At 37.4% G+C, this 26,073-nt stretch overlaps 3 protein-coding genes across 3 annotated transcripts in view; 2 read left to right on the forward strand and 1 right to left on the reverse strand.

Annotated features, from left to right (window-relative positions):
- LOC118281847 (serine/threonine-protein kinase NLK2) overlaps positions 1-12,126 on the forward strand; it is a 106,192-nt gene extending 94,066 nt beyond the window's left edge. Inside the window, 6 exon segments of the mRNA XM_035602612.2 lie at positions 2,474-2,600; positions 4,005-4,175; positions 4,855-5,074; positions 5,421-5,514; positions 7,294-7,322; positions 7,325-12,126. Of these exon segments, the coding sequence (XP_035458505.1) occupies positions 2,474-2,600; positions 4,005-4,175; positions 4,855-5,074; positions 5,421-5,514; positions 7,294-7,322; positions 7,325-7,548 (865 nt within the window). The 3' untranslated portion in view covers positions 7,549-12,126.
- Positions 1-14,478, reverse strand: part of LOC118266881 (caspase-8) — a 404,424-nt gene extending 389,946 nt beyond the window's left edge. Inside the window, exon 1 of the mRNA XM_050703228.1 lies at positions 14,467-14,478. The gene's annotated coding sequence lies outside the window, so the exon portion shown is untranslated. The remainder of the gene's footprint in view (positions 1-14,466) is intronic.
- On the forward strand, positions 13,637-25,602 carry LOC118281846 (C-type lectin domain family 4 member D). The gene is made up of 5 exons (XM_035602611.2): positions 13,637-13,803; positions 21,012-21,299; positions 23,593-23,754; positions 24,116-24,376; positions 24,813-25,602. Exons 1-5 carry the CDS (start codon positions 13,764-13,766, stop codon positions 24,974-24,976), a joined length of 915 nt encoding a protein of 304 aa, XP_035458504.2. The 5' UTR covers positions 13,637-13,763; the 3' UTR covers positions 24,977-25,602.
- The last annotated feature ends 471 nt before the right edge of the window (positions 25,603-26,073 follow it).

Genomic DNA, 26,073 nt, shown 5'->3' on the forward strand with positions numbered 1-26,073 from the left:
TAGGCGAGTGTGAGCAAGAGTCAGTGTCATTAGTACACTTCTGTCTCGGCCGTGACGTGGAATGGGGACAATATTCAGGGTTACCTACATAATTATTTGTGTATTTTTTTATATTTTTACTTTTCAAGTTCATTTGTGTGAAGTTTGCATTGGAGTAAAAGTTTTACTTACTTAGTTTATGGCGTATTGTCCTAGTCTGGTGTTTTCTCTTTGTCGTGAGTGCGTTGAATAAATACTCGTACGTAGATATCCAGATGTTTTCAGTTACTGTACGAACTGTGCAGGTAAAACTGCAAATATGGTCCACAATTAAATTAGTTTGGTAATAAAACAAGTTCCCTCTCACGAAAGTTCTAAGTACTTTTCAAGTATGGTCCTTTTTCGTCTTATCACCTCTTTTACCGTTAAGCACACGAGTTGAATCTCACTTAAAATAAAACGTCAAACACGTTAATAAAAGCATCTCGACGAGTTTCTCCTTCTAAGTAATATTATTATTCTTTTCCAGCATCTTTTATTTGTTGAAATACATTAAATCGTCCGAGATTAAGTAGTGCGTTTGTAGATAAATAAGGAAAATCCGCAAAGAATAGGTATTTTTAATATCATCTACCTATTCGTGACTTATTATTTCTTGGAAATAATATAATATGTATCTGTCTACGAGAGAAAATACTAAAGTTCACTTGTAATCGTATTATGGGATCAAAACGGATTTAAAACTTAAAATCATTTGGGATATCTAAAAGGCAAACTCATGTGTATTTGCGAAGGATCCTGATACATTCTGTTGGTTTAGGACACAATTTTCTTGGAACTATAAAGTGCCGTATAATAAATATTGTATAGCACGTATTTTATCTGAAAATAAACTTTGTATTTTATTTGTTTCGAATAGCCGCCACCGATTGGTTCGGCGCTATTCTCGCCAAGTGTTTGCAACGTGCGGCGAACCGTTTCGTTGGTGTTGAATGAATAAAAAGTGAATGAATGAGTGACCTGTGCTCTGTTGACCGCAGTTTTGAAAGTAGGACGCCGCGCTAACCGCGTTTCTGTCCAAAACATCAGTACGCGGCGGTTTTGTCAAAATAGTTCGCTTGCATTTTGCCGGCTTTAGTTTCCGAGCTCCCCTTCATTGCACATTTTCTACATTCACAGAATACCCATCATATTGTCTCTAACGCAAAAGGTACGCACATATGACCTTGTCGTCTAAATGAATACCCTGTGGAATCTCCCCATGTTGTGTTTTGTTTCGTTCGAGCTTATCAAACGAATGCGGTCTCCCATGCAAATGAACACAAACCAAATATACTGAAATATGTAAATTGCTATACATCCAACATCTTTTATACACGTACAGTTTGTTTGTCACGTTTCAGGATTAAATTTTAAATTGGAAATTGTTTAGGTATATTGAAAGCGCATGTTGTTGGCACGTAAACAAATAAAGTATTTGGTTCAACCAGTTGGTTATATTCTCGATGAATGTGGTTTTCTTGTAAAATTGTCCCCTTTATTACCGTGCTAGTAGCTTGTAACAAAGTTACGGCGACACGTCCATGTGCCCAGGGGATTTCTTTGCAGCGTCAGCTTACCAACTAGAATCGTAGAGAACACTCCTATTTTCCTAGACTAGGTTGATTATACTTTATAATCTTATTCCCAGTAACTTAAAAGGTTTTTGATGTATGTTACAAATGAATCTCCATTAAATATATGTTCAGATTTTAATTATCCAAGCGCAAATACGAATCTATTCGTAATTAAGAATCGTAAGTCAATATATCTCAAAAATATTTAATTGACAAACAGGATTTAACGCGAGTTTTCAAAGCAAACAGAAATAAAATCTCCCTTTTTATTAGTTAATGTGTTATATTAGACTTTATTCAAAATATTCTTAGAAGTTATTTTGGTTTGTACCGAAATATGGTGCCACGAATAGAAGGGGCACGGGGTCAGGCAGCTGTTCCTAGAAATGAATACCTAATCTATAGTTTCATATACAAAATTAAACATAGAGTTTAATAGTAATTATAAGCGAACACTAAGAATAGCTTGGTTTAAGTTTTAAAGAAAAATATTTATCGTGTTGATCTGTATACTTTTCCATTAAGAACAGAATAATCATTAATGTGGATTAAGATAAAGAAATGTATTAAAATCAAGGGATTCAGCGAAATACGGAACAATTGATTACTTGTAACGCTTATTTCCTCGGTAGGTAACTTTTGGGGTTTGCCGCTATCTGAGATCAACTTGAACCTGTCATATTGCGATTTACATCTGCCAAGCGTAGAGATTAGAGCAAACCCCTCGTATGTAAAGGATGCCCATTGTCCATAGTCCAGCAGTGGACCGTCGTTGATCAATATTTTGGTTACAATATGAACTCACAAACAGGTTCATAGCAATTCACTGGTTTTAATTAAGATAATAGTGGTTAATAAAGAAATGTTGTAAATTGCAGAGCACCGGAGATCCTGATGGGCGCGAACCACTACACAGCGGCGGTGGACGTCTGGTCCGTCGGCTGTATATTCGGGGAGCTGCTCGGCAGGAGGATCCTGTTCCAAGCGCAGAGTCCTGTACAACAGGTAAATGTTGTAAATTGCAGAGCACCGGAGATACCTGATGGGCGCGAACCACCTACACAGCGGTGGTGGACGTCAGGGGCCGACTCCGGTTCTCGAGTCAGAAATTTCTGTTAATCTTCGGCCGTAGGTTATATTGATTTACTAATAGAATTACTTGAAATAACGTTTTCCTGTACAACAGGTAATTGTTTACTTATCTTCTTTTCATTCGTTCATTTTTGTTCACGATAGTTCGCAATAAATAGAATTGTTTAATATGTTATCGGCTTACTCACGTACTGTTTTGACGAGGAACTCGACTAGTTTCAAGCCATGCTAGAGGCTCATATTCATGAGCAGCATTCCGCGACACACACGAAACTCGTCGTGACACTACGCTTACGTTGTATTTCGCTCGAAAGGCCATTAACGAACCTGTAGCAATCTGCTCGAACGAAACTTCGTTTTTCGTTGAATTAGAGTAGGCCCCCCTGTTTAAGCAACGAAATGGAACGACTCGACTGGATTTATACCACCAAAGGTCGCCGCATTTGATTGCTTTCTAGCGAATGTTGAACGCTTGGTTTCTCTTTCTTTCTCTATCGGAAGTTTTAAGAGTAACCACGAGAATTCGCACTTGCGATTGGTATAGATAAGGGACGTAAACATCTATAATTCCGTGAATTTTTTTCCTTGATTGTTAATAATTTTGGTTTCTTTCACCTCTAAAAATAATCCTCCTGAAATATGTAAGTACAAAAACCACCGACAATCTCTTCAAAGAAAGATACAAAATGATTTCAATACCATTAATATTACTTAAAATTTAAGTTAATCACTGTTTTCATTTAACTGAGTGAAATAAAAGAAATAACTTTCCGAGAAAAGGATTTATTTAAGACTTACCCAATGCCAGCACGTGATTCTTTCAATGTTATTCACGTTTTAGCGAAGTAACACCAGCTATGGGGTTTCTTTGACTTACTTGTAAACAATCAAACTACGGGCTTACTTCTTAAATAAACGTAAGAGTTATGAAATAAAAGCCGTACTGGGAATTTCTTATTTACACCTTAACTTTCTTAACTTCCATTTGTTTTGATTCAGGATACGGCTTTAATAATTGCCAAATAAATAAATAAAATAAATGTTGTATTATTACGAAACTACAACGACATAGAGAAATATAATGCTTCTCATTCTTCTTCTTGCCTTTTTTTATACTGGACTGTGGGTCTATGGTGTAAGATCGTGCTGCTGTTCAATGTCAATCTCTATTAAATGTGTAATTCCTAAATCGGATGGTCGTCTAAGAATAGACGAATAGTGACAAATATCTTCTATTCTGCGTGTCATCACACTCCTTCTATGAGTGAAATATTCTGCTTATACCTTTATTAAAACACTGTATTTGTAAAATTTCAGCTGGAGTTGATCACAGAGCTTCTCGGCACGCCGTCCCTTGAGGACATGCGGCACGCGTGCGCGGGCGCGCGGGCCCACATGTTGCGGCGCGCGCCGCGCCCGCCCGCGCTCGCCGCGCTCTACACGCTGTCTGTGCAGGCCACGCACGAGGCCGTGCATCTACTCGCACAGGTAACTATTCTTTCTGACATTCTAGAACTAGTCTAAAGGTCGATTTACATCAAACGAACATAGAGCTAGAGCTAGAACAAGAGCATTCTTTCGTAATCTTTCAGTGTAAACGAAAGCTAGAGGTATCGATTTACATCAAACGAACATAGAGCTAGAGCTAGAACACTAAAACGCGCGGCGTGGCGCGAGCACATCCGAACACGCTAGAACGCTCTAAGCAACTGTTCGCGTGCTCTTGCGCCGTTTACATCAAGCGAGCAAGCATTCTTAGAATATTCCATAGAATCTTTGCGAACGCACTAAGAACAACGAAAGAATGCTCTACGCCTGTTTACACTAGAAGAATTAGCTGTAGTGGGGATAGAATGAGCATTCGCTCGTTTGATGTAAATCGACCTTAAGAAAGTGTACACTACGTAAGTAGAACAGAGTTGGACACCCAGTTAAGAATTTATCATACTAGCTGCTTGGCGACTGTGTGGCAGCTCAGATGCGTAACGAATGCTACATCTTCGCTGCGTAGCCGTGTTCGTTGTACGCTCGTAACTTGTTACTTGCGCGGGCGCTATATGTTACGAGCGTACAAAGAGAGCTATGATAAAGCCCTTTAGATTAAGCTACTCCAAAATGAACAAATTATTTTTGTGTATTTTCAACATTGCATGTATGACCTCCACAGATGCTGGTATTCGACCCGATGAAGCGTATATCGGTAGTGGACGCGCTGGCGCACCCGTACCTGGAGGAAGGCCGGCTCCGCTACCACTCGTGCATGTGCAAGTGCTGCTACAGCGCGCCCCCGGCCGCGCGCCACTACTCGCCCGACCTGGAGCCCGCCGCGCCGCACGCCTTCCACGACGCCTGGGAACGCAAGCTTACCTCCGTGCACCAGGTCAAAGGTACCACAGGCCCATCAATTGTCATACGTAATATGCTGCTGTTCTTGTCTTGGAGATCTAGAAAGAAAACGTGTAATTGATAAGAAATACTTATTTTGTATGGTACCCCCTTAACATACGACGCGTATTGGAAGCGTATTGATTTTAAAATAGATGTTGTTTTTTTATTGCTGACACACTACACGTGTCTTAGAACTCAGTTAGACGACGCGAAAATGATCACGCGATCTTCGCCTTGCCTAACTGGTTGGGCGATATATTTTTCGTGAGCAAAATAACATAATAATTTGAACCCCACAGGCAACACCAAAACCCCTTCTAATTGCACCACAAACAAATGTTTCAGAGGAGATACACAAGTTCATAGCAGAACAGCTGCAAACGTCGAGGGTCCCGCTCTGCATCAACCCGCAGTCCGCGGCGTTCAAGAGCTTCGCAAGGTAAGGCGCCGCCAACATCAACCGCAACCAACCGCAACCAACCGACACTAGGTGATTTCTTTGCGATACGTAACCTAACACGCCTTAGCGACCACCCGCACCCCTATGAGCCACGCCGATACATACCAACACACGTGCAGACAACACTGTCTTATGAAACAAGTAAAAAAAATCTGTCAAGTAATCGTGCTGAAGCAACATTTTAGTATTTAAAGACTAAAATGCTGCTTCATTCTTTCTAGTTGCCATATTTGTATGATCAAAGTAATTTAGACGTTATTTATTCTGGTATTAGGTTGTTATTAAGTTGGTCCAGTGTTGTCTCCACGGCAGACGATGTTTACGATAATAAACCAGAGAAAGCAAACAGTCATCACAACTGAGTGTGGCACGGTGCGAGTTTGTTAGTGAGCAATAGCACGTGTGTCGTGTCCCGTCATACATTGTGTATCCATAGCGCGCAGTGCGAGGCGGTGTATACTCCCTGCGCATGACTTGTTTTACTGTTGTTCTCACGTTAGTTCCCCGCGCTGCCAGCGCCCTCTGTATCACTTTCCGAGCATATCAACCCTCTTGAAATGGTGTCATCCCGCTTCAAGCACCGCTGTTCACCCGTACGGTAGTTTTAATTCTGCTTTTTTGTGTGTTTTGCGACAGCTCTAGGGCGGGTTCGAAAGCAAAAGTATGTTCCCCTTTCAAGACGGCGGCAAAATATCTACTGCTATCGCCCGTGATATTTCTGTGCGCTGCGTAGGAGCCCCGTAGCCCCGTAGCCCCGTAAGCGTCCGCACGCATGGTCCGACCCTCGGCGGCAACACGCACTGCTCGATACCACTCGTGTTGTTGCTGTCGACCGTCGTCTACTTTCAAAAGGGTTGATCGTTAGATAGTGCTCGCTCCGTCCTTACGGTTCGGTTGCAGTGCATGCGTTTGTTAAGCTTTGTACTCGAGTTCGGTGGTTATACAAATACAAAAAGAAAATAAAACTAAACAACAAGCATGGAAGCAAATATAATAATTCATTGCTGTGCTCCAAAAATATTACACACAAAGAGATAACAGATTAAACAACTTTTTCTTTTTATCTACGGCCCGAACTCAAGTACAAGCCTATGATTGACTTCTTCAAACTCGACAAAAAACACTAGTATCGATTTTGAAGAAATGCAGTACCAATGGTTGAATTTGATTTTGTACGATTTAGTTGGGTTTTGGCAGCCCTAGCAGAAGCGGTGTCTCTTGAAATATGGACTTTATTACAATAGTATACAGTTGATATTCAAGTGATGAGTTTCTGTTAGGGTTGCCTTGTAGTGCATGCGTAGAATGAGAGGTGCACTGTGCCAAGGTTGTGGTGATTTTCATTAATTTTTCAGTAGTTACTGTAGAGTTGGATTTGTGATGCAGTTTTGCTATAAGATTTCTCTTTTATTATCATAGATTTTGTTCAAACAAATGATTAAATTGCATGTTGCTATGTGTGTTGGACTCAGGACTATTGATCGAGACTACCATTTTAGTTCAATATTAAGATTTTACCTTTTTTCTTTCTAAATAAAATTCGGAGCTGTTTCGGGCAGTGTAAAAACAGTTAGCCCTATTCTAAATATGATAAAACACTAAATTGTTTTATATAAAAGTAAACCAACAATGTACAATAACGTGGTAAATAAAAGTAAAACATCAGTAAAAGTCCGACAGTAGGTCTTGAGTCCACTACACAAGCAAGTGGCGTGGGTGTGGGTACGTGTGACGTCATGACTAACGCAGCGCCCTCAGCTCCACAGTGGCGCACCCGTCCGAGCTCCCCCCCTCGCCGCACCACTGGGAATGACACAAGCGACGCGCTCTCAACCATCTACTCTAGCAAAACTCGACTCTAATTACAACGCAATAACGTCGACTATGGATCAGCAGTCGGCGATCGACCTCAATCAAGCGATTCTACACCTTAACACCGGAACGTTAGGTCGCTTCTCGACTGCCACCTCTATGGAACGATCGTTGGCACCTATCAAACTCAAAACGACTTAACTGATAAGGTCGTCAAGCGATGTTTGACTTAAATAACTTTATCCTAAAGTCGGTTTTGGATTGCAGTCTTGGCGAACTCGTATGTTTGTTCCAGAAGCCAAGGTTCAATGACCTTCCACATAAGTTTGCATCAGTTTTGGTTTTTAAAATGTGATTCAGTAATCTGCTTTAAATATACATTGTAATTAGATTGTAGGTAAATAAAACTAATGAAATATAGTAAGTGGTGATTTGATATAAAATGAATTGTTTTAAAATCCAAATACTGTGTACTGAGTAACTAATGTAAATTATTCTTGGCAAACTTATAAAATTACTGTATTTTATCAGCATACGAGTTCGCCCAAACAGTTAAATGTAAACTGGGATTTGAACTCTAGAAATTATCACAAATATTGTACAGTCAATAATCCACCTTAATTCTTCATTAACAGAGTTCAAATCCCAGTAGCAGTCCACATGTCACGTAAATCGTTCCCAAAAAAATATTATTTTGCTTTTATTTTGACTTTGAAAAAATTGAATTGTATAAATACCGCACCATACCTCATTGCTGTAACTAGAACGCGTTAAAACTTTAAAACATTGCATTATTGATACATAATTATTATGTATATGTAAAATTTGTGGAAACTTCCATAGGTAATGCTATTGGGTAGACTATAGAAACGCGATATAATTAGTTGTATAGAAAAATATGGACAACCAAGTGACAAAATGGGCTTTATATTCTACAATAAGGTAGGTTGCCTACCGGTTTTAGTGAAAAATATAGTATTTTATAGAAAACTGTCATCTACCCAACTGTAAAACATTTGAATGGCGGGCTACCGTTTTATTGCTCAAAAGAGTGGGCTAATTAACAAGAGAACGGTTTGTCCAATCACCGCAGTTGTCAAAAATGTATCCACCAATGGTGTGACACCTGCTAATTCCCTATTGGACGACATGACGTCCACACTAGTGCCATCTGGTGAGCATAAAACGCTAGCTCCCATTGGTTGCGAGCGCGCATTTGTTGGGTAAAGTAAAATAACGCGACGCGATGTCACTACGTAATACTTAGGTCATCTGATGTGTGTACCGTAGCGAGTAGAGCTATGTGTGTAGACTAGTATGTGGAGCTGGTAAACTGGCAATGTGGAAGACGTAGGCAAAGGAAAGGATAAAATGTTGTTCGCAACACTATTTTATACAACGAAACGTGTCGCCCTCGCGACCGGACGTAGCTAGGAAAGAGGAAAATGTGTAAAGAGACAAAATGATGGCAAGGCGTGGAAAAAGATGGGAGGCGGGCAGGTCAATGACCCCCGCCTCGGAGAGTATATACAGTAAAGAGTCGCTTCGCGTAGTACTAGGTTATGTTTCATTTACCTCCGCGATTCCATGTAATTGTAAGTGTGACGTAGTGTCAATGTGTGCCTGATTGTGTTTCTACGGACGTTGCAAGTTGCGAGCAATAAGTATTGCAATATTATATAACGCGTTACGACATTTCATTTTATTACTATCGATTTATTGATTTATTCTATGTGTTTCTTTTAATCTCCTTTTTAGGCCGTCTACACACAACAGTTTCATACTTAATTCAGATTTCAGTTGTGTGCCAACAAGGGTCTCTTGCAAACTGTCGTGTGTAGCCGACCTATTGTGTATACTAAGCTTAATCCTAAACACCATTGTATGTAACATCGACTGAACATTTTTACGTAGTTAGGTTAGAATAGTGTTAGATATATTACAACTACTAATCTACTCGGCGATTATAAATAATTAAATAAAAAAAATAATGTACGAATGAGGTTCACATACTATCATTGCAGTAGTGAGATATTTTATAGCAAAGTGTTTGTAAATGTATTTCAAGCATTTAATAGATATATTAGAGGTTTGACATTATTGTACTGAATTGAATGTGTTAGTGTGCGTGAATATTACGTCGTTTTCGTCTAATTATTGGCATTGGTAATCTTAAATGTGTACTGCGGCGTAGAAGTGTAGTCACCCATTGTCTCGACACTAAGAACAACACTATAGTTACTGTATTACGACAAACAACTGCTTTAAAACAACTGAAAACATACAGACAATAATAAAACATGTCTTAATACAACGTGTGACTACATTCCTACGTCGTATCATTCAAAATTAATGTTTCCATTTAAGTTGTAAGTATGTATGTACTATGTAGTTGTACTACAATCACGCTGCTAACATGTATAGCATAGACAGACTTCGTGTGAATGTCGCCAGACGTCGTAGCCTTAAAACTAGTTCAAAACTATATAAAAGATAAAACAAAAAAACTTTGTAAATAAATGCATAGTATTAATGTTAGTCTAGTTTGGTATGGGATGTATTCCGATGTAGCAAGCCCACAACTAGTAGGTTTGTCTTACAATACCCTTATTATGAGTTTGCTGTACGTTGAGCGATAACGAAACGTTGGTTGTTTCATTGGCTCCGGCCAATCAGAGCGCCGAACGCGCTCTCGTTTCAATCTCGTTCAACGTAAAATAAATTCGTACTAAGGGTACAGACCGCTGCACGACTTGAAAAACTTATCAAAGATTCAATATCACACTTTTATTCACTCAACATTTCCCCATTCGGGTGCAAAATTATACAGTTCTATGTTTTTGACTAAATTACACACCAAACTATCCGTTATTACAAAGCTATAAAGTTTGTTTTTATTTGTCACTCCTATTTTAAGATAGTTGTGGTTAGGTTGAATAATTTTAAAGTCGTGCAGCGATTTGAATAAGACCTCGATGGTACAAAGGAGGAGTGCTTGCAATTTGCGGGTTTTAGCTGTCACACATACTATATAAGATAGAAATTTTGGGTGTAGTGTTAATTAATCAAATCTAAATTCATGGATATTGGAAAAGCATCTATTATCTACATCGACGCAACTTATGTACAAAATGTATGAAAGGTTTTATTCAATCATTTCAAGATATAACAGTTTGATTTAAACATAGGGAACAGATGTATTTGTGTGTGACAGCTAGAACATCGCTCGAGCCTCGACGGACCCACCTTGCCTTATCTCAGATAACTGTCACTGTGATCCGTTTACGCGTAGTTTTTGGAGCCCCGCAACCCCTCACCCCGCACTATGTGTACTGTACATACGAGTGGTCGTTAGCTAATTATTGTCATTGGTTTAATAGAAATTTGCTTAATTATATAACTGCTGTATAGGTATACGTGTCCTCCGGTCAAGTTGATTGTATGTAAATAAGGTTAGTCAGTAGGTGAATATTGTCTCAGTAGTTGCGGAGTGGATGGAATTGTATCACTGTAAATGGGAAATTGTATGGACATTTAGTATTCGATTAATGAAATCTGAAGAGACAAGTGTATGCACATTTGATCCACAATCTGCGACTCGTGGCCGTGACGGAGGACGTAGTCGCCCGTGCGACTAGCGGACAGTATTGCGGCGCCTACACGAACACGCTTCTTATTTTATGTAATTGTACGTATTGCGTTTCCAGACTTTCAGAGATCTCGTATTATTTTAAGTTTTAAGTACACGACTGTTCATTTACACAAGTGATCTTTAGTTGGTAGGACAACACGTTTGTATTCTTCTTTGTACCCTGCGGCCAGTCAGCCAAGGCTTTTCTTAATTTTAAGTGATCGCACACTCGAATGCGCCCGCGCACGCGGACGGCTTCGCACTATCTTTACGTTTCGTGTAAATACTAGTGGTAAAGCGGTAAGACTTAGTTTTCGTGTTAACATTAGGTCGCGTCATTTCTTAGTTTGTGTTCAATAATCCCATATTAATTTTGTATTATAATAATTTCCACAATATATAAAAAAGTAAAAAAAAAAATACAAAATATGAAAATGATTTGTATCCTTCGTTTTATGATTATGACATTTGATTTAATTACTATTATTACCAGTCGTAATGTAAATAGTACTTTGTGCACTGATAGTCTTGTTTAAGTTAATTTTAGATATTAATTAAATGGCTGTATCGATTCTCTTTATGTATAGCCCAAACAACGTTCACTATAAGACTTAGTAGAAATGTTTCCTTTGCGGTATTGTCCCTTAACATGTGTAATGTATAGTTATGGTTTTAGTTAACATTTAGTATTGTGATTTAGTTTGTTGATTCAGCGACCCAGAGACAATGTAATGTAAATATATGATACGTGTTTCTGTCCTGTACGGAGTTAGTTGCATTTTACCATTGTTGCGAACTGCCAAAACTATTGTAATAATTTTGTAGCGCCGTGCGACACTGCACCACATAGCACACACCGTCGAATGAGAGCGATGGAGATTTTGATCCAAACACTTCCATTTTACGTAATTATCAATAGCATTTTAGTAATTTGTGTTTTGTATTTGCTCAAATTGCTATAAATATTGCCTGTTAATGTGAATCAGAATTTCTATCAGTTCTATGTTCTGTTTAGTACAGTATTTGTATTTCGTGTGTAATTAGAACGTGATGCGCTGTGGTGCGTGGCGTACGCGCGGGTAGTGAGCCGGGGTAGCGACGGACGCCCGGCTCGCGACACTGTAACAATAAACTACTGCATAATTATATCTATGACTTTTATTTTACACCTAAACTAGAAGTAGATCCCCAATTCCTATTATAAAGCTTGTATCTTATCTCTAAAGGGGATGGTAAAGGTTCCTACAGGACCTATATTTGCGTAGAATATCTACAACAGCCCGAGACAGTGCAGCCCTGGACTCTGACTGTTTTCCATAAGAGGGTTCGTTATAATTTCCTCAGTCGATACAACGGGTTGGAGATTGCCATTTAACAAATTCAAATTTATCAGCGAGCGGTGCTAGCCCGACCCAGAGACTGTAGTCTCTGAGTCAATTCTTACAACATTATAAAAAAAATTAGTATAAAGCAAGAAATTAAATTACATTTTGTATGGCAATCTCATTATCTTACTAATATTATAAATACTGCAGTTTGTGTATGTAGGTTACTCTATCACTTCAAAACTACTGTAGGGACCATGGGTTGAAAATTTGGGACAAAAGTAGATTACGGTCTGGAATAACACATTGGCTACTTTTTATCCCAAGAGAATGCGAGCTTTTAACCGCTAAAGCTAGTAGACTGGTGCGAACGATGACGTTTTCTAATCTGCAGTGAATTAGTATACCAAGATAAGAACCATTACGGAAACATATTAACGTTCAGGTCGGATAGATATCAAAAAGGTCAAGAGCAAGTTCTAACATACCTAGTACTTCGTAATATGATAGGTAACGGTAAAACCGAGAAATCGAGGGGTGAATAGGTACACGAATGGGGTGAATAGATGAACGGACATGTTTCCAACGTTTATTTATTCACCCCGTTCCTGTATTAATTAATATTAATACAGTGTATTGTTTTCACCCCTTAAATTCTATTTACCCAGTTCTACGGAACACCTTTCATTTCTTTCATGTAGAGTAGTTCAGATTAGGTACCGTTAATTTATTTAGAAAAATTGAGTTTTCTTGGAATATTTCTCTAGAGGTTTACTTAGTAACATTTTAAAGTGGCGTGACTTGATATCATTTATTATTTTATTAATAAAATTAATAAAACCCAATTTTCTAAGAAATAGTAACGCCCAATCTGTTAATATTTTTCGCAAATTGACGCACGGGCCGGGTCCGACTTGGGAATTCCATAATTTCCGAGTATTCATATAATTAATCAAGATCGGGCGATCGACTAGTGCACTTTAGTCGATCGCCCGGTCTTTACTCGGCTCGGCTCGGCAACTCAACATAATTAATAACTGAAATTACTATATAAGTTTTAAAAAATTAATAAACATGGTAAATATCCCGTATTAAGTTCTAATGATATTGAAGTTACTAGTTAATCACCGCATAACCTACTACCAATGACCTGCCCTCGCAAATATTGGGCGCTAGTCCGCGACAATTTTTCAAAAAAGTCTAGAAGCCTAACAAATATCTCAAAAAAATCAAAATTGGTCGACTATCGTTTACGCATAATGCCAAAGGAAATTAAGATTATTTTTTATATATCTTTTTTATTTATATATAAGACACAGATGTTTGTGCTTTTATTATCTTAATTGCTTATATAGGTACTGAGTATAATTATAAATAATATACTTATCATTGGTCTGGAGTTGTTTGTACCTAGCGCATCTCGCGACCAGTCGTTTCTGAACATATATAAATATTTCAAAATGAAGAACTGTGTGATTCTAGTGCTCTGTTTTGTATTCTGTAAGTACACTTTTTTTAATCTCTATATATAAAAATCAATTGCTGTTCGTTAGTCTCGCTAAAACTCGAGAACGGATAGACCGATTTGGCAAATTTTGGTCTTGAATTATTTATATAAATCGACACCAGAAATTTATACTACGCTAACTCGAAATTTGGAAAAAACTTTTTTTATGCCAAGTTGCTTAAAATGTGTGTTTACATACGTAATAAAAAAATTGAGAAGAAATATGCAAAAATAAGAAAGTTACAAATCTTATAAAACGCTAAGTAAAGGTACTTTTTGAAATCACTCGATTTATATTACGCCAACTATTATTAGCGGAGTGTGCGCGCGGATCACTTTGGTCAAAGTCCGTGCAACACTGCACTAACTCATAGTTAGCGTAGTTTAGTGCGTTCGTGTGTATACTTGTTCGTTTGTAAAATGAACGACTTAGCGACTTTTACATAGTACAGTAGAGTCCGTTTATAATGACATCGAAAGGAATTGACAAACACGTCATAATAAGCGGACGTCATACAAAGCGTTATGTATAAATGAAAATCTTTTTTATGTAAATATGTATGTATTAAGTATTTTAATACAGAAACATAGTATATTTGCATATGTGTAAGACCATATTAAATCAAAATCAAAATTGCACGTAATCAGCAGATTATTATAATAACACATACAAGTGTATTTTTTATTGTAAGTAATCTGTAATTTTTGTCTGCTTTTGTTTCTTCATTTTATTGTAAAAACAGACTCTCACACTATTGTGTATAGAAGACATAGCTATGGTCAATTACTCACTGAGATTCAAAACAAAAACTAGGCACGTGCCGAACGTCGTCGGGAATTAACGAACATTATTGAAGGTAAAGAATCGTGCCGGTCATTATAACCGGACATAATTTATTAAAAATGGGTCATATAAAGCGGCATGTCACTGTAAGGGAAGTCATTATATCCGACTTTTTTATAAAGAATTTTATATGAAAACCAAACTTCGTCATGCAATTACGTTATAATAACCGGTTGGTCAATATAGGCGGAGTCATAATAAACGGATTCTTCTGTAAATACTTATGTATTAACGTATTAATTAGTTTATTAATGGTACGTTGACTATTCTTTTTGTAAGTAAGTACCTGTTCTTTATAAAATATTGAAATATGCATCAGATGATTGATCATGCACTACGACGTCCCATACTACACTACGCTAACATAAGTTAGACGTGTATAAGATGTAATTTTTTTTTGATGAATTACGTTTATATACGGCTAACTTGCACTAAATCAAAAAATAGAAATAAATAAGGAAATATAAATATGAGATATTACAATGAATAAATTAAATATTAAGTAATACCAAATTTCAAAAAAGTATCTTAATTAATGTAAAAGTTATCACGTTTTTCCCTTTAAACGCCTCTACTGTAAAGTACGCTTTTTGAGTTAGCGCAGTATAAATTGCTGGTGTCGAAATGCAGGGCAGGTTTAAAACGTGAGAAAAAATGTTTGAGGCTGTACGAAGTTTGCCGGGTCAGCTAGTTGTATATAATTTTAATTTTCATAAATTTTACGATTGTTTACTGAAAAAGTGAGACCTACTGTTTTAAAATAGATTTGTATACTGAGCGCATCTAAATGTTTGACCCGGAGCTGCGGACTACCTAGTGGATTTACCGGTGCTCCCACTCGAAAAGCAGGAGTAGGAACGGGGTGGTTTTTCAGTAAGGGTCTGCCATTGCCTCTCGCCTCGCCCAAGGCGGGAGAAGTCAATGAATGATTTTCCCTTCTTAAAAAATCAAAATGTTTAACACATAGAAAATTTTATAAATTATAATCTGGAATTAGGAGAAACCTATGTTCAGCCGTCTGTATGATGATGATGTTGATGAATCTGAAGTACTTAACTACTTTACTTACCATCATTACTACCTACTACCTTTACCTTTACTTTACCTATACTTTTTAAGCCGGTTCCTAACGCAGGAGAAGTCGAAAGTAGAATAATAATTTAGTGTAAAATTTGTAAATAAACAATATGACACACATTTAACGTCATTTATATTGAGTTAATCACAGAATCATAGTGGTATTTAAGTTAAGAGAGTTTATGGGTTACTGTCTTAACTATGGGAGGTCGATCCGTTTCAGGCCACGAACAGGACTCATAAGCTAGAACAGTAATTGACTTTGCTTAGCGAATTGTCCCACTATAGTTTTTATTGTCCTTACAAGTCCAGACAAATCAATTAAAGATGTCGGAGAACCGTGCAAGTTGATTCTGTAGTGGTCTTTTGAGGAAAGAACCACAGCAGTTTGAGCGGACCTGTTCAGATGGCAGCACGCATGTGTCAGTTTACAATCAGCTCAGCTGACGGCTGTTGCTGAATGATCCGACGAACAACACCAACCAAAAGAACATTTGGGTAGGCCACACAAATGCTCAAACTGTCAGAATATAATTTACTAAAAATAAAATGACTAGCAAAAGTCTCACACGGTCCTCAAACTAACAATTTTAAAAGGAAATATAAAAATATAAAAGGAAAAAAATAAAAAAAATATATAAAACAATGTCAAATTAAGTTAATGTCAAATTGTATAAAAAATGTAACTATATGTTACAAACATGTCAGCAAGACCTGTGTGGACATTATAGCAGTTCATTCCCAAGCCTGACTATCCTCCAAGTAGTCTTTTATTTTATAAAAAGCTTTACTACAAAGTTTTTCTTTAATAACATTTTTAAATTTACCTAGGTTTAAACTTTGAATATGGCTGGGAACTTTATTGTAAAAGCGTATACATTGACATCTAAACGAACCGCTTATTTTCTTAAGTCTAGTAGTAGGAACAACATATTTATTTTTATTTCTAGTGTTGATATTGTGTATATCACTGTACTTTTTAAATAACTTTATGTTTTTATGAGCATACACTATATTTTCATAGATATATTGAGAGGCAACAGTCATTATATTAATTTCTTTAAATAGTTCCCTGAGAGAATGCCTCGGACTAAGATTATAAATTGATCGAATGGCTCGCTTCTGCAGCACAAAGACAGACTGAATGTCAGCAGCATTCCCCCACAGGAGAATACCATATGACATGATACTATGGAAATAACTAAAGTATACTAGACGCGCTGTATTTACATCAGTTAAATTTCTAATTTTTTTAACGGCATATGCTGCTGAGCTGAGCCTTTTCGACAACTTATCTATATGTGGGGCCCACTGTAGCTTAGCGTCTAGGGTTATACCTAAAAAGATAGCTGAATCTACAGGGTCCAACTCCCCGCCCTTGATTAGCACGCTGGTTTTGACATGCCTAACATTTGGTGTTGTGAATTTAATGCATTTAGTTTTTGTTTCATTAAGTAGCAAGTTATTGGCACTAAACCAGCGTACTATTTTTGAGAGAGCACTATTTACATGATCACTGACTAATTGTCCACGTTTGAGTTTAAATAATAAAGAGGTATCATCAGCAAACAGTACTATCCCATGGTTATCCTTTACAAGGTAAGGTAAGTCATTAATATAAATAAGAAATAAAAACGGACCGAGAATTGACCCCTGCGGAACACCCATCCTAACAACAGACCCGGCAGAAATTTTCCCGTTAATCTCAACTCTCTGAATTCTATTACTCAAGTAAGAGATAAGTAGGTCCAGAGAGTTGCCCCGCACTCCATAATGGGATAGCTTCCTGATCAGTGTTTCATGAAGGACACAATCGAACGCCTTGGATAAGTCACAAAAAACACCCAATGCGTCCCCTGAGTCCTCCCACGCGTCATATACTTGATTAAGAAGTTCAACACCGGCATCAGTTGTTGAACGACCCCTTGTAAATCCAAACTGGTTACCATGCAATAATTTATTTCTATTAAAAAATCTTTGCATCTGATTTAGAATAATTTTTTCAAAAATTTTACTGAATGTAGGTAGTACTGAAATAGGTCTAAAGTTAGTGGGGTCAGAAGTACTACCCGATTTAAATAACGGAGTTATTTTACTATTCTTCATGAGATCAGGAAACACACCACGATCAATACAGTTATTAAAAATTAAAGCTAATACAGGTGCCACAATAGTTATTACAGAGCTGGTAATGTACACAGAATTACCCCACAGGTCAGCAGTCTTTTTCTTATTCAAAGTATGGAACGTTTTAATTATATCTGTATAATCTATGTGTTCAAAATTGAAACTTGAATGGCAAGCTACAACATTTTCTTTTAGTAAAGATTCTGCGACAGTGGGTGATGAATTCAAGGACCTGGTAGTGGAAACAGGAATGTCCGAAAAGAAGTTTTCAAATGCGGCTGCAACTTCAGCATCTGATTTAATTACATTATTATCAATTACCAGATTATATTCACTACTTCTCCTTTTAGATCTTCCTGCTTCACCATTAATAATACTCCAGGTCGCTTTAATTACATTGGAACTGTTTTTTATTTTAGAGCTCAAATATAGTGATTTAGCAATAGAGCAAACTTTTTTAAACAATTTAGAATACTTCTTTACATATTCATTAAATTCAATAGTGTTTATAAATATCCTCTCGTTATAAAGCTCATATAGGCGTTTCCTACTTTTATAGATGCCAGTGGTTGCCCATTGATTGAAAGGCGCATTGCCATGAGCTGGTATGGTTTTAGGTGTGAAGGTAGATTTAAACTCGGTATGGTAAATATTTAAAAAATCATTACACAAGTTATTCGTATTTTTATTCCTTAATAATAAAGGTAATTTGTCAGAGAGTTTAGATTTGAACGTTTCAATGCGTCTTTCAGTCTTTGGGTTAACAATAATATGTGGTTTCGACACTTTATTTACTTTATTTTCTATTGAAATTAATTGTCCACAATGATCTGAATCAAGCAATGATATAATTTGTTTATTAGTTGGTACAATATCAGTATAAATATTATCTAGACAAGTAGCACTAGTAGGAGTTATCCTAGTGGGCTCCAGAAACAGGTTCGTTAGGTTAAACGAAGCAAATAAACTTACAATTCTAGTACTTAAGCTAGAATTTTCCAACAAATTTATATTAAAATCGCCACAAGTAATGATGAATTTATTTGAACTACTGAGTTTATTTAATACTTCATCTAATACTGTTTCAAAACAGTCATACAAACCAGAAGGTGGTCTATACACACTCAAAACAATAAACCGCTCTAATTCCACACAGGCTATTTCAACAGTACGTTCAACAGAGTAACCAACTATATCCTTGCGTTCTTTGAATTTAAGATTGTTATTTATTAAAATTAGTGAACCACCATGTATAGCGTTTTCTCTGCTGAACGAGCTACCAATCTGATGATTACCAAAGTTGAACATTAGCTGATGGGATTTCAGCCAATGCTCAGTAATGCACAAAATGTCAACATTATTACAGTTTAAAAATAATTCTATTTCTAATTCTTTACTCATGAAACCTTGGATGTTTTGGTGCACCAGATTGATAATATTACTGTTAAGTATGCAAGAGGATGACTCTATTGTCTTGCTCTTTAATTTAAATTATTAGTAATATCAACATTCAATGTCACATTATTAATATTAAAGTCAATATTAGAAGGTTGCTCAATAGGAGTAACCTGTTTAGCCAAGTTCTTGGCTGTTATTCTAATAAAATATGATAGCGACACTGCTATTCGTCTTAAATAATAACGAGAAAGATAGTACCTATCTTTCGTCATATATACATTTTTACCAACGTAATTGTTGGTATCAATAATATTAATATTTGATTTATTGCATAACTGATACATTGCAATATTTAGTTTATATCTAAGGTTGTTTTCTTCCTGTGGCAACCTATTACTGTAAGGCAATGTAAACAAAATGATCTGCTTTAATTTTAGTTCTGTAATTGAACTATGAAATTTAGATAAACTATTTTTATTTAAACTACCTCTATTACCACAAATAATAATGAGGGTAGAATCTTTGTTAAAATTGTAATTAATAATTTTCTCAGAAATTTTAGTAAAAGTACAGCCGGGCATACAGTGATTTATTATTGTTTGTCCTGGGTAACTATTTGTCAATAAAGAACCTAAGTTCTTTCCAATCTCATCACTGAAGATTACAACACTGTTATTACAACTATTATTACTGTTATATTGGGTAGGAAACACTAAACTGGCACCATGAGGCAAGGTGGTATCACACATTGGCACAGTACAAGCAGGCAGCACATTACTAGAATCACATTTTTCACATGGGTTTTCCTGTGACTGTGACCGCACTAACTCATCCATAGCCAACATGTATTCCCTCATTTGTTTTTCTGATGCACTGTATTTATTGGTCATTGTGTGCAACTTTGCTGTTAAATGATCTATTTCTAGTTGTAAGTTCTGTGTGTCAGTTTCATACTTCCTATTCCTTTGATTTAATTTGTTAGAATAAATATTAAGTTGATTTAAAAGCCGGAACCGTTCTTTGTTTAATTTTACATTTTTTATGAAAAACTTTTGTCTTTTTACCAATCTGTTAGTCTTTGTAAACAAATTAATTAAATACACCTACCAACTAAATGATCATGTCGGTATAACACTGTGAACTTCTTATCAGTGTGTGATAAGTGTGATTCATATTTTACGAGTATTTTATTATTATTATTCTATCTATCGTTTAAAGGCGGTGTTTGTTTGTAAATCTAGAATTTCTAGAATTGATAAGTTTATTTCTTATGTAGGTTATATTATTAAATGGAGGTGGTAAGCAAACTGTATTTGGTAAAAAATAGGATATCGCTGTTTTGAAACTGGACAAACCCTTTGTCATATTTCGACTAAGCCGACCGGGACCTGACCTGCTTTGGTGGTAGCGTTTCGTTCAGTACTACATACTCGTAAAGCCTCTTCCTGCCTGGTGGTCAGCGATGATGCGATTTAAGATCGAACTCGCCTACTCATAAGCAACCTGCCAACCAACAACTCCTTATTACCATGTACACATCGGTAAACCATTTGTAAACTCATATAACCCTTTTTAATGATGGTGTAAAATCATCCAATGACTTCTCCCACCTTGGACGAGGCGAGAGGGAGTGTGAGACTCTTCCTGACTAAAACCTATACCGTTCCTACGCCTGCTTTTGGAGCTGAAGCCCCTGTAAAACTGCACGATAGTCCGTAGCTCTGGATTCATAACCCTACCTTTTTGACCCTACAGCATCATCAGAAGCACCTTCACCGCAAGTCAGTAAGCAATATCGAACAGACTATGAATATAACAGAAAAACCGATGCATTTTACAAACTCCATATAGAGACAACCCCCCACTACCTCGTGCAGCCACTGTGTCAGGTGGAGGGGGCCGAGCTGATGGTTCCACGGTCAGATTACGATATAGAACAAATGCACGCTATGTTCAAGAAGTTCCCTGATATTGGGAACTACGTGTGGGTGGGCAATGATGGCAAGAATCATGAGTCTGCTGAAGAGGAGCCTATTATTAATTGTAAGTACCTTAATATGTAGTTATAAAAATAATTTTAGATTTTACCTACGTTTTAGGTACCTGCGTCACCTCAAAAAACAGGTATCTGACTATCTGTCTCGTTGATCGAGTAGTTACCAGTTTAACTTGTGCAAGGTCGTAGGCTGCAAAGGATTTCATATGCGATTCCTAGGTCATAAAAAGTCCGGAGCTGCGGACTACCTAGCGGGTTTACCGGGGCTCCGGCTCGACGGGCAGGAGTAGGAACGGGGTGGTTTTTAGTCAGTAAGAGTCTGACACTCCCTCTCGCCTCGCCCAAGGCGGGAGAAGTCATTGGATGATTTTCCACCCTCAAAAAAAAAAAAAAGGTCATGAAAAGTACCTATTGTTATTCATAGTCTGGTTTATGGCAATGGGCTAAAAGATTCCAAATAGTTGCTGAGAACAGCTATTAGCCTGATTAAATAATCCGTTAAAAGACATTTTTAAACATAACGGCTACCAGTATCTTTAGTACGAGTTTGCTTTACGTTCTGCGCTCTGATTGGTTACTTCATTCACCGGCCTACCAGAGCACCGGGCGGTCGCTAGTTTTATTCAACGTAAAGCAAACTTGTATAAGGGTTCTGAAATCGAAATCAGCAGCTTTTTATGTTCTTACATAGTTTATTATTTATATTACTATCTTGTTTTTAATACTCCATATCGATATCTACTTCAAAGGTGATTAATCGAAGCAAGTAATTATGTACAGTTTAGCGATTACTTGATTAACTACGCAACATATTAATTGTGTCTTTGATTATGTAATTATGGTTCACTGCCAACGCATCTCATATATCATGCTTCGTTAACTACGAAATCGTTGAGACTATCCTTACTAATATTATAAATATGAAAGTGCGTGATTATTGGCTATCTACATTGTGTTAACATAAAAACAATTATAATTATAACTAGCTTATTGCCGCGGCTTCCTCAGCGTTGAATTTCACATTATTTTAGGACATTTCAGTATTACAAACAGACACTCCAATTTTATTTATTGGTAGGTAGATAACACATTCTATTTATAAACGTAGCAAGCACCCAATTTGTAAATTGAGAAGGAACGCGGAAATTGTTAGATAAAATAGAATTACCAATATCATGGAGGGCATTGGAGGGTAAAGGTCTCAGCACACATATGGGATCGGAAAGGGATCGTAACCGTAACGCCTTTTGCTTCGCTGTCAACCAGGCGTCAACCTACCGTATGCACGTAACGAAAGCGTATCAGCAGCGTCTGTACGTCAACTCGGCTACGGCTAGGCGACACCGCGCTTACGCCTCGCCGTCCCGTCGCGGGAGGGGAAAGGGGAAAGGGTGGACGAAGAGATGTGAGCTCGGGTACGGAGAGACGTAAGCGCGGAGACGGAGAAACGTAAGCGCGGGGACGATGAGCCGTCAGCGCGGGAATTCAAGTTCGGAGCCTGTTCCGAGGCGAGGCGTTTACGTTATCGTATTCCGATTAGTGTGCGTTGCAGTAGGGAGTTTAATACAAACCATTCTGAACGGCTCGAGGCGATACGGTGACGATCCCTTTCCGATCCCATATGTGTGCTGAGACCTTAAAGTGCTTTCTATGGCAATGATTACACATACCTACATAGATTCTTATAATATGGGGCTAAGTAAAAAGGTAACATATTCAACAGAGACGCGGCAGTAGCGCTCTCTGATATACCTGATTATTTTAAACTGCGATCTTATAGGAAGATTACGGCAATCCCCTTTTTGTAGAGGAGGCCCAGTAGTGGACTTAGCTGTTGATGTGCTTGTCATCCAATAATACCTATAGGCGATTTATTTGATTTATCGTTTAGTGTCATTGATGTATAAAACCCTTATACACAAATGTTTAGTGTCAGCAAGACGAAGTAGTGTGGATTATAGCTAGTCAGTATTGTTTGGAATCGTTGTGCGGCATTCGAACTTGCGACATGTTGAGCAGCAGCCGGTTGCCCAACCACGATAACTATTGTGTAATCGTAATCCTACTGATGTTTATTTATAATTGGATAGTACATAAGGTATGTTGTACTTAATATCGTGGCAGGATGAACTCGATGCCCATGAGAAGGATTGGCCACAGAAAGCTCTACGAAGAGACGAGTGGAAGGAGGGTAGTGACGACCATGGTTGAAAATAAATAATAATAAATAATTAACAGTGTAGACCTAATTGACTGTGTCTTATAAAAAGTGTATTACATTACAAGTATTTGTTGGTTTTTTGAAACTAATGAATATTTAAAATTATCTTGTACTTACAGTGGAGGAACCACCGAGTTTCTCAGATAAGTTCAGTACATGTGTGGTGGGCACGAGGACGGGCGACGTGGAGTCATCAGTGTGCTACCGAGCGCTGCCGTTCATCTGTAAAGTGTCCGCCATGGACGCGCCTTACGATCGACACTGCAATGTTTATGGAAGAGGTAAGAAATTTGGAAAGAATAACGATTAATTAGTATGGATTGGGTTTTAAAGATAATATATAGTATTTAGTTACAAAGAAAATACAATAAATTAAACACAAAAAGGCTAGATTATAATACGTCTGTCAAATATCTTCGGTTCGATTCACGAAAACGCAAAACATAATTACGCAAAGCAAATTTTCGAAAAAAAAAACTTTATTTATTAACAAACATATTACGATCATTGAGTTTAAGTTAATTAAACAGTATCACACATTGCAGAGACTAAATAACTAGTGCTTCAACGATGTAATTGTATTGCAGAGACCAAATAAATATAGTGTTTTACTTTTCACTAACAATCTCATTGTATATCCAGATTACAAATACTACGCTTCAACGGGAAGCTGCTACAAGATCCCTAACATAGCCTTCCCTTGGAGTGAAGCTTACGCGGAGTGTCAGGCAGAGGGCGCTCACCTCGTGGTGGTAAACTCCGAGGCTGAACACTTGGCCATGAAGAACCTTACAGCCGCTGCCCCCAAGGTCCGCGGCGCCAAAGCCTCGTACTTCTTCTTTGCTGGCTTCAGAGCTCAGAAACCCGTCGGGAACGAGACTGTTGTATTTAAAACTATTTTCAGTAAGTAGATTATATCATTTTTCATCTTTTATATCAAGCTTATTTCCATTCAGTGCTCACACTCGTGGCTTACACCATTTCACATACATCAACAGCCTATAAGTAGCCAATGGTGACCACAGGCGTCTTCTCGCACCGATAAGGTTCGAGCATGAACGCTTGCTCAATGTGGGTTGTCGATTTTAAATCTATAATTTAAAAGCCAATGTTTTCTCAAGATGTTTTCCTTCACCGTTTGTCAGTAGTGTGTAAATAATCTTAGAAAGTACATAATTATAACTCCGAAGGAGTCACATTAGTACATGCCGTTAGTAGATTTCAAACCCCGCAACCTTATGCATGAGAAGCGGGCGTCTTAAACCTCCGATTCACCACGACATCATTTAATATCATTAGATCATTAAATACATTATTAACAATTGATTTCCTTTTCCAGATGAAACCCTATCCCAAGCGGGCTATGAAAGCTGGGCAGACAACGAACCGAACAACTCCAACGGCGAATACTGTGGCTCCATCTTTCTGAACGACGGCAAACTAAACGATCTCCACTGCCATGATACCTTTGCATTTATTTGCGAAAAAGAGGTTTCATCGTGATGTAGGCATCTTACAAAATTATTGTTATAGAACATAAGATATTAATAGCTATCGTGATATACATAATTTAGTTTCCTAATTAGGTTTGTTTAAGTAACTCTTCGTGGTGGTTTATCTAGTTTGATATAATAGAGTAGTATTCACGCCGAACTGACATGATTGTGAGCCCTGATTGTAGCTTGAACTTAATCGAGCACCCTTGAACAGTTACGTGAGTAAGCTATTATTAAGTGATCTGGAGATATAGTTTTGATTGTCAATCATTTGACGAGAATATAATTTTGCGATGTATTTTTGACTAGCTTATCGTATATTAAAAATACGATTAAAAGGGTTATGAGTTCATCGACATTTGGTATTAAGATTTCGTTTATTATTTTTGTTAAGTTCCATTAATCATCACTCGAGTTAATTAGGTATTGACTAAGAAGTTAAATTATCCGGTTAGATATGTCTGTATATTCATATAAGTAAACTTAATATTTTTCGTTCACTATGCGACAAAGCCACGGAGTATAGAAAGTTAAAATAAGTAAATTATTTTATAACAATAAGACTGTTAGTTCTAAAGCGTAAACTTGTGAAGAAATATTATAAAAATGGATTAAAAAATGATTGAAAGAGTGCCTATTTTGTTTGATTTCTTCAACGGACCTTCCTTCTTCCTGAGACGCTGTTTCTAGAACTTTTTTTTTTGAGGGAGGGAAATCATCCAAAGATTTCTCCCGCATTAGGCGAGGCGGGACTATTTCTAGAATTGGATTAGGCAATCTGGGCATGAACTAGAGACCAGATGGCAGCTGCTGCAACAACCAAATCACTTATTACCACTTATCATCAACTTAACACTTATTAACTCCAAAATGTAATTGGGGACAAACCGGGAGACAGAAAACTGTAAATATGAAACGGAGTATATTAACTTTACCTTGAATATGGCTAATTTTTATTTTAATGTCCGTCTTTTTTTTTATAGAATAGGAGGCAAACGAGCAAACGAGTCACCTGATGGTAAGCGATCAGCGCCGCCCATGGACACCCGCAACACCAGAGGAGTCACATGTGCGTTGCCGGCCTTTTTTTAAAAAGGAGTATGC

The sequence above is a fragment of the Spodoptera frugiperda genome, chromosome 23, assembly GCF_023101765.2.
Source record: "Spodoptera frugiperda isolate SF20-4 chromosome 23, AGI-APGP_CSIRO_Sfru_2.0, whole genome shotgun sequence".
Taxonomy (NCBI): Eukaryota; Metazoa; Arthropoda; class Insecta; order Lepidoptera; family Noctuidae; genus Spodoptera; species Spodoptera frugiperda.

Bases quoted from the DNA above. Each gene is read 5' to 3' on its own strand.
- LOC118281846 (XM_035602611.2), top strand. From the start codon at position 13,764: ATGAAGAACTGTGTGATTCTAGTGCTCTGTTTTGTATTCT. The intron at 21,300-23,592 runs GTAAGTACCTTA...TTGTACTTACAG, and splicing joins AGAGGAGCCTATTATTAATT to TGGAGGAACCACCGAGTTTC. The intron at 24,377-24,812 runs GTAAGTAGATTA...TTCCTTTTCCAG, and splicing joins TGTATTTAAAACTATTTTCA to ATGAAACCCTATCCCAAGCG.